This window comes from Sceloporus undulatus, chromosome 3, assembly GCF_019175285.1.
Source record: "Sceloporus undulatus isolate JIND9_A2432 ecotype Alabama chromosome 3, SceUnd_v1.1, whole genome shotgun sequence".
Classification (NCBI taxonomy): Eukaryota; Metazoa; Chordata; class Lepidosauria; order Squamata; family Phrynosomatidae; genus Sceloporus; species Sceloporus undulatus.
In genome coordinates, this window is record NC_056524.1 from 44,701,750 (window position 1) to 44,711,274 (window position 9,525).

Genomic DNA, 9,525 nt, shown 5'->3' on the forward strand with positions numbered 1-9,525 from the left:
TCATTGATTAATCACCTTAATAATTAATTTATATTCCCTTTAGATTTAACCCCCAGCTCTTGATAACTGGGTGTTATATCTATGAGTGGTAGGTGGATACTTTTCAGCTCTCATGTAAATACACCTTTCTCATATAAACTGAGGAGTTTACCACACAACCACTTTTGCCCAATCTGGGCACGGGATGGGATCAGGCTTGAATGGCCTTGAACAGGTGTTATCACACATAAAAATGTGGACTTTGTCACAGGGCAGCCACAAGCCATCCCCCAGCCACACTTAGTTGGCTGATTTTGACAGTTGGAAGCGCAGCTGGGGGATGACTTGGATGTGAGAACAAGCAACTACATTAAAGTTAATTCTACTTCAGACATATTTTTATTATTCTCTAGCTGCTCTTTGAAAAGGAACAGCATTTCCTGTCATGTTTAATAGAAAGCAACATAGTTCTTTGACGTATAAATACATTCCCAACTCCCTAGTTGCAATGCCAGTTCACTGTTCCTTGAAATGTCTGGACTTGGGAAGAATCCCAGGCCTTCAATTAATTGGATGAAAATGAAAACATATTGACATTTCAGCCTTGGAAATGGAATCCAGGCTTCTGGCACTTGGGTGCACATGTTCCAGTTCTGAAGGCACTGCATTGTAAACATGCCTTTTAAAATTACTTTAAATTGTTTGTACTACAGGAAAAATGGCTCATGTTTGACAAATAGTTTTTTTGAGTTACCCCTCTTCTTCCTAAAACATGACAATTATTATTTTTAAATGGTAAATATCAGGTTATGTAAAATAGTGCAGAGCTATAAACCTGGTAGGAAACTATTCAGAATTAAAAGTTCTAAGGACAAACTGATGTGATCTTTAAGAAATCCAAACCAAACCCATATTGAATTTTGCATCATAAATTTTGATGTTTGTCAATATAGTTCACATTTCTGTTTAGTTACAGGTGTGACAATTGTAGTGGCATTTAGTATGACTATATGGCTGTTTCCTCACTACTACACATCTGTAATTGTTTGTACATCAGTGCTTTCTGATATGAAATAAAGCTGTGGATCTGGGCAGCAGAAAATATTAATCAATGAGTGAATCACTACCTATCAGGGCATTTTTCAAAAGGAATTGTTATTGGGCATACATTCTCCCATTCAAAAGGTTTGTAAGTGGAAACTTCTCCACAGCATAGAATCCTGACATTCAAATTGTGGTGAAAGTGATTTTTCTAAAAACAAGTTGGTACAGTGCCACTAATATTGTTATACACACAATATCCTAGCAATTTTAATTAAAAAGAAGAACTCTTATCAGAGCTCACAAAAATTGGTTAAAAATACCTGATAGGAAATGAGATTGATATGACTGATATGAGATTGCAACAGATACATATTGGGGGATACTTTAAGTGCAGTAACTTGCACAAGAATTAAATGGGGTAGTATTACAGTTCACTGTATATGCATGTGTATGTCTCTACTTCATGTCAAAACATCAGGATTGAATATCCATTTGGACACACAACTTTTACTTAAAAGTGCCTTGCTATCTGTTGTGTGGCAGAACTATTTGGATTCTCAATTAACACATCTCTCAACAGCTTTAAACTGCTGAAAGATGGTTCAGCCTTCAGTACTGCCTTCAGTATTTTAAATTCTTAACCTTCGCCTTTTGGGGCTTGACCTAGATAATAACAAGAAACAACAACACATACACATTGAAACTTAGCTCACATCTACTGAATCTCAGTCACTAAATGGCAGCCTAAAGAGCTGGGGAGGAGGGGCACAGCTTGACTTTGGTGGTCCTCTGGGAGTGGGAGTTACCAATAGCAATAGCAATAACATTTCTATACCACTTACCAATGTACTAAGTGGTTTACAAGTAAGCTAATTGCCTCCAACAAGCTGGGTACTCATTTTAGCGACCAATGGAAGGATGCTAGGCTGAGTCGACCCGGAGCCCCTGGCTGGTACTGAACTCACAACATTGTGGTTTCAGAGTGAGTGGCTGCAGTACAGTCATTTAACTACTACATCACCTGGGCACCACCAGAGTTCCATAGCTATGGGGAAGCTACCAAGATTATTTCTTTGCACACCCCTTACATTTGAATTTTGTACACACAGGCAGTGAGATAGCAACAGGAGGCATATGTTAAGGGTGGAAAGCAAAGTTATTGTTATCACTGAAGGAAGAACTCCTAGATCTATTTCTGGAGCTTATTGCTTTGGCCAATAAGACGGCTTGCCAACTTGCCTCTTCTGACTTCAGTTGTGGATTTGGGATGCCCCCAGATATTATCATAACCAAATTGCCACTGATCTACATGGGATGCTGCCGCCTGGATGCATCCCGGGTCAAAGGCTCACACAGCCGGCCAATTTTTTAAGTCGGAAGCTCCCCGACTTTGAAAAATTGCAGACTGAACCGGGATGCATCCAAGCGGCGATTTAGTTATAACGTCCAGAGGTATCCTGGATACAGAACCGAAGCCAGAAGAAGTAAGCTGGCTTATTGGCCAAAGCAATAAGCTTCTCTGTTATTGGAAGTCATGGTGGGTTCTATGGCTTGTATTGCCTGAGGCCAGCTTCAACTGGTTTGCCAGTTAGGAGGGCAAAATTACTCACACTAATTCATGCATTGGAGGGACTGGACTGAGAGTGAATAACAGTTTCATTCCACTTAGACTACTGCAATGTGCTTTACATGAAGCTACCACTGAACAGACAATTGTCCAAGCCAGTCTTCACAGAGTTTGAGGACTGTTTCCAAGGTCCTCATCCCCCACCTAATTAGGAAGCTTCCCTTTCCTAATGATGACAATTATAATTTTATCTGCTTTCCTTTGCCATCATTGTGTGACCCTGCAAAAATTGCAGTCATGATCATGATGAGTTATTACACAGGGGAAATGCACCACCTGGATTCTCTCCAGCCTATCTCACTGCATTCCAAACAAACTGAAGGTTCCAGATTGGCCTTACATAAGACAAGAGTAACTACAACACTTTCATATATAGTAATGTCCCCATCTTTTCTTGTCTCAGTGATGTTCATTCTACCTCCCACATATGAAAGAAATGAAAGGAAGGCTGTGAGTTTCTGTCACAATCTTGCTTTCTCAGACTAATGGTCAGAAACAAATCTAGCTGAATTAATGTCTATGGCCCTGTGGTGCAGCTTCATTTAGTATTTCTTCTGGCTTCAGGAACATGGAAAAATGTGAAAACCAGTGAGGTAGAACAAGCCACACATATAACCACAAATGACCAGTTTTACTTTGGGCTTTTTTCCAGGCTCAAGGGGAGAAAAGCCAAACAGAAAACCATACTGTTGAAGGACAGGAATTTCTTCTGATTCTTGCTAAACAGTATTTACAATGAAGTTTGTTATGTTACCACAGCAATAGTGGATTGGATGCTGAAGTTAATATAAAGGCATGACTAGGCATAGAACAGAAGAAATCAAGGGATCAAATGATTCCAAGCCCAAGACTGTGGGCTCTATTTTCCTGGACTATAAAGGAAATGCTTATGGTATATTTTGGAAGAAGTAGTGCTAAGGCAACATCAAGGCAGAATAGTCTGGACTAATGAGGAAAGATGAAATCTATGAAAATAATATTGACATGCATATGGACTGGAAAGCTAGATCCAGCAGGACTGTGAATTACGGTAGCTACATGCTAGTGCCTGTAGTCCCTTTACTCCCACCTGTCTCCTCCTACAGGTGCGAAGTGCAAGCCAGGAAACAAACAAACAAAGATGTTCCATTTAATGTGTCCTCCAAACCCTGGATTCTGGGTTGCTGCAGTCTTTACAAGTTAATATTATTCCTGGCTTGTTTGGTCAACATAACTTTATTTCTTCTAATTTTTACCTCTCATTTAAAAAACAAAGCAAAAAAAACTACCCCAAAACCCAATAATCCATGGGCTCTAAACTATAGGGGAGTGCAGATACCATGTGGTTCTTTTTCTTTTCTTTTTATCCTTCAAGCATGAAGGCTGACATCATTAGTTAGCTCTCAGCATTTAAATACAGGATTTTATCACATGGGGAAAATTAGGAGGTTAAACAGTGAAAACTGTGTGAAAATTGCACAATCTCAATTAACATTTTCACACACATCAGATTTAAAAAGCCATTATCCCAGGAATAAGCAGGCAATAAATAGCAACAAATTATTCACAGAATTTTCCGTCAGGGCCCCTGCAAGTCTTATATAACTTTTCAAACAACAACAATTTATCTCTTAAATTTGCTTCAGCAATACAGAAGTGCACATGTACTGTCTGTACTTTCAGGAGAGTGTAGATTACTTATATTCTTTTGTTGTTTATCACCAAAAAGTAAAACGGAATGGCTATCCCATATTACCATGTGCTGTGATTATAGTGTGTTGTCTCTGAAAACCTAACTCTGCTCCACTATTTCTGCCCAATATTTCTACTCTAAAACTGTCTGGGCTAAATCTATATTGTCTTTTTGAAAAATTCTATTAGGGTGAGTAGATTGCTATGTACTAATGCACAACAGATTGGCTTGAGCAATAAATTATGACACGATCTTCCATCAACAATTTAACCTGGAAGTATTTTTCAACAGTAGAGAGCCAATTTGGTGTAGCGGTTTGAGCGTTGGAGTAGGACTCTGGGAGACCAGGGTTCAAGACCCCACTCAGCCATGGAAACCCAGTGGGTGACCTTGGGCAAGTCACATTCTCTCAGCCTCAGAGGAAGGCAAAAGACAAATCTCTTCTGAACAAATCTGACAACTTCATCTTAGGTTCTCTATAAGACAGAAACAACTTAAAGCATACAACAAACTTGTCAAATGCAAAGACTTATGAGACCATGGTAATCTGGCATGGCAAACAGAATGTTATTTTAGTCCAAACGTTTATGACATTCAAACTGAAATCTCATGTGGACTCTCATGGAAGAAAATCAGTGGTGGTGGGGTTTTCCCCTGAGTAAACACACTTACAATATACCTTTAAGGTGCATTAGCAATATAGATGCTGAATAGTTTCTATAGTACTATAAACACATATGATAGGAGAAGCAAGCTCAGCAACATAAGAAGATATCTAAGTGAATCCATTCCCCTGATTAATGCCCCAACCAATTTGATTTACAGATAACTTCTTTAGCATTATATAGAACAATGCATGTAGCAGGGGGAAACTGAGTAGGGCGGGTTACAAACGGCCCTCAAGGGGCCGTTTTCCCGCCGCCGCCATTCGCTGCGTAGGGAAGCCCCAGAGGCCAGACCGCGAGGCTTCCCCGCGCAGCGAAAAAGGAGCACCGAAATGGCGCTCCTTTTCAAAACACAGAAGTGGTGCCGTGAGGGGCGGAGCGCGCCCTCGTGGCATCACTTCCGCCGCGACACATCTGGACGCACAGCGTCCAAGATGTCAAAATGGATGGGCGCCGCCATTTATGATGCACTCTGCGTGTGTTGGGGCCGGGGTGGATTAGGAAGGGGTGACTCTTCCTAACCCTCACACGCCCCTTCCTAACCCTAACACGCACGGAGTGCGTCGTTAGTGGCGGTTTGTAACCCACCTAGGTTTCTTTTCCCTGAAACTTTGAGAGAATTTATAAAGAAGAAAAAGGGCAAAACATTCAGTTGTGTGTGGAAAACAACATGTACTTTGGTTCTGGAACACTGCTTTTAATTTAGTCTAGTGCCTAAACTTGTCAAATTCTGTAACTTCATATTTTTATTGCTACTATGGTTATGCAATTGTTTTATAAAAACAGTTAGATTTTGTTTTAAAGAGTTGTTTATGTTATCTGTGCATTATCTTAGACATTAATACTTCAACCTACTGGCAAATAATTTACTTGTAATGATGGTCAATGGCAGCTGTGCACCCTATGTGTAATATACTGGCAGGCATCCCAAGAATTTCCAGGTGGGTCTGCAGACTTAAACCTAATTTGGTAAGAATTTTTAAAATGTTTTCCTTTGAATAGCAGACCTCCATGCTATATCGCAAATTGCTTTTGAAAATCCTACTAGGTTTTTTTAAAAAATAATTTGGTATGTGGAAGAGGGGCTGCTATCCAAAAAAGACATTGCCAAAATTTCTTTGGGTGCAGGACATGAGCTACACAGCTTTTTATTTCAAAACTGAAGGGTTCCTTATCAAACACCAATTAGCAGAATAAATTTCTTCTAATTTCTTCCTTCATAGATAAGAAATGATAAAACTTCAAGTCAAATGTCTGAATGTCTCTTTCTATCTGAACTATTTAAATCCTTCTATAGGTTTTCTTCTTGTTGTTGTAATTAACAAATCAAACCAGAGGAGCCATGTTCTCTTACTCCAGTTCAGAACACAAGGCATCAGTGAATTAAGACATTTCATGCAGAAGCATGCAGCATGGTGTTAAATTCAAGTAGGCAAATAAATAAATATTGAGCATAAAGCACAATCAAGCATCAGGGCTGGGCCTGGTTTGAAACCTCCATGCAGGCTCTTCAGTTTGTCTGAATCTCTGATAAAACACATGGGTTCTTCTGAAAGATATTAATTTTTTTTAAAGATCCTACATGGATTATTGAAATAAAGTGAATGTAAGTCATGGCAGGGAAAAGACAGGTCTGTGAAGCTTAAATATAGCAAAAGTGACTTACCCACAGGACCAATCATTGCAGGAACTGACAAGAAATCAGAATAAAAGATGTATAAATGAATGAAATTGTGCTTCATATCTCTCACAATGTATCGTAAAATAAAGGACAATGTAGATACTCACCCACCCATTGCTTCTTTAGCATAAGACAGTTTCTAGGGGGAAAATAGAAAATCAAATTCTAAGTAAGGAACTGCGTTTTGAAATTTCAAAAGTTATATTTTTCACCCTTTCAAATTGCACTCCCATCATTTTCTAGTAATGTAGTGCTCTTCAGATGTGATAGACACCAATTCCCATCATGGCTATGGATGACAGAAGTTACAGTCAGCCACAAATCTGGAGGGGGTCCCTGGTTGAGGAAGGCTACACATAGAAAAGTTGTTGACCATACTCTTAAGGCCATACTGTTCAGAGTAGAGGAACACATCAACCCACTGGATTATTAACATTCAGCAGCCATGTGTTGGATGTGATTATTTAGACTTTATATTGAAAGGTCATTTGCCACACTCTGAGCATGTTACATTTGGAACTTCAAGGGGGGGAAACGCAAGAGACAAACCTGTATTCTTTGTGTTCTTTGTGAAAGTATGTACAGTCTTGATAATGAGTTTAAACTCTATTTAAATATTTCCAGACCACAAGCAGAATTGAAAGGATATCACTAAAAGGATGTGGTTTGTTAACTAATGTGTCCCAACCAGACTAGGAACAGTTAAATCAGTCAACCCCTGCCTCCGCCACTACCCCTCTCATTTGAAAATGTTGGTTTCTAATGTTATTACTGATTAAATGCTAGTGCAGATTAAAATAAAATATGCTTCAGAGTCTTTAAAAAAACATTTGGCTTGTTCACAAAATGAATGTCTTTTCTTTACACACTGAAGGAATGAATTCTAAAATCTAAATGTCTATTTAAAACAACTGAAATAAATTTCATCTCTTGCTAATACAGCTCTCCTTTTTCAACACTTTGAGGAGTAGGCTTTATAATTATATAGCTTCTGGGAACATCTTTGGGAAAGAGTAAATATACTTGGAGTGTAGGAAATGAACTATAACATTTATCTAGAATAACTAAGGATCTGATGCCAGGGAGCAACAATTTTCTAAATGTCTGCATTACAATAGCATTGCCTACCAGTTATGATTTGCAAGTATTTAAAAGAAAACTTTGAATCTAATAATTGTATCACAAATGCAAAACTATGAGGAATTTTGTGTAGAAAATAATTATGCTTCACAGTTTTCACTAAATGTATAGGAAGTGCATTCAAACCCCCCACACACACACACACCTGCTTCCTATAACTCAACTTGCTGCGCTTACCACCCACATTACCCACTTTGCATTAAATGCATTAAATGTGAATTAGCAGCTACAGTGGAAGCAAGCAGTGACAACAGTTACAGTAGGGTCTATTAGAATCCAAAATTAAAGTTAATATCCCATGAACCACCCTGGATTATATTCACATCTCAGGTTTGTCTAGTCAAAGTCTATATCTAGGTAACTATACTGAATGATGGTTCCCCACCCCACAAATGCAGTTTATAGAACAAAGTGTGTGTGTGTGAATGTGAGCATTGATGTTTTGGTTGTGCCGCAGCTCTGAGACCAAAAAACCTACAGACTAGAGATTTAGGGTGCAGGCTAAGAGGAATCTGAAGGAGTGCATCTTGGGGTCATTCTGTTTTAGAAACAGACTTGTTAACTGTAATTAATTTTTAAAAACTGGCTTGTTTTAGCACATTGAGTCCCTAGGACAACATGTATGAGACACGAGTGCTCCTTAGAAGTAATGCATCTCCAGAAGAGCAGAGTAAGAGGATTCCTTGGCAGTAATGGACAGAAAAGTGGAAAGGTTGGAGGATTGGTCCAAATCCTTGCAGCTGGTTTGGATAACGCAGTGGTAGAAAAAGCTACACTAGCCTTCATTTTTTGTTATGTTGCTGCTGAACAGCACTGGTCCTAACACTGTGTAACCCTTATGCCTGGGGAGCTTTGCCTTTTCCCCAACTCTAAGTATCAGTGATGTTTATCATACGGAGATTTTTACAGCTTTTTGCAGCTCAGATCCAACATGACTGCGATCCAACAATGTGAATTCACATTATAACGTGAATGTGTTATCAGACGCGATTCCTTTCTATGGGCACTCCTTCCGTGGCGCCTCCGCAGTGAATCCAAAGCGACTCCTCATTTTGATGAATTCAGAAAAAAGTTAATTGCTTCTCAGCCTTTCGGCTAAGATAAAGTGTGGGGAAAAAGTGAATTCACAGAATTCACTTTCAAGTTCACTTTGATTTCACTCTGAATTGTTCTGGTGTGGAATGCAACTTTGCTTCTGCTCTGGCACACCACTGCAAACCCCCTGGTTTCAAATTTCCCATGATGCATCGCTGCAATTTTCCTCCATTTCCTTTCAGTGTTGCTTTCACTTTCAGGGCAACTTTCAGGGCAACTCATTTTTTAGGAATATATATATGTGTGTATGTTCTCCCTGAAAGCCAATGCGGCTTTAGCGCTAATAAGAGTGCTACAGATATGGTATTTGCCCTTAGACAACTGCAAGAGAAATGTAGGGAGCAGAACAAAGGACTCTATGTAACATTTGTCGACCTCACCAAAGCCTTCGACACTGTGAGTAGAAAAGGTCTGTGACAGATCCTGGAACGACTAGGATGCCCCCCCCCCAAATTCCTCAAAATGATTATCCTGCTACATGAAGGCCAGCAAGGTCAAGTCAGATATGGCAACGCTCTCTCAGAGCCCTTTCTAATAACTAATGGTGTGAAACAAGGTTGTGTTCTCGCTCCAACTCTATTTACAATCTTCTTCAGCATGATGCTCCAAAGGGCTACGGCAG

General features: G+C 39.4%; 1 protein-coding gene across 3 annotated transcripts in view; it reads right to left on the reverse strand.

Annotated features, from left to right (window-relative positions):
• The window catches only part of IMPG2 (interphotoreceptor matrix proteoglycan 2), an 86,096-nt gene that overhangs the window by 47,994 nt on the left and 28,577 nt on the right, over positions 1-9,525 (reverse strand). For all 3 annotated transcript variants that reach the window (XM_042456141.1, XM_042456140.1, XM_042456139.1), the window contains exons 4-5: positions 6,776-6,807; positions 6,654-6,677 (exon numbers count right to left, since the gene is read on the reverse strand). In XM_042456141.1, the coding sequence (XP_042312075.1) occupies positions 6,654-6,677; positions 6,776-6,807 (56 nt within the window). The remainder of the gene's footprint in view (positions 1-6,653; positions 6,678-6,775; positions 6,808-9,525) is intronic.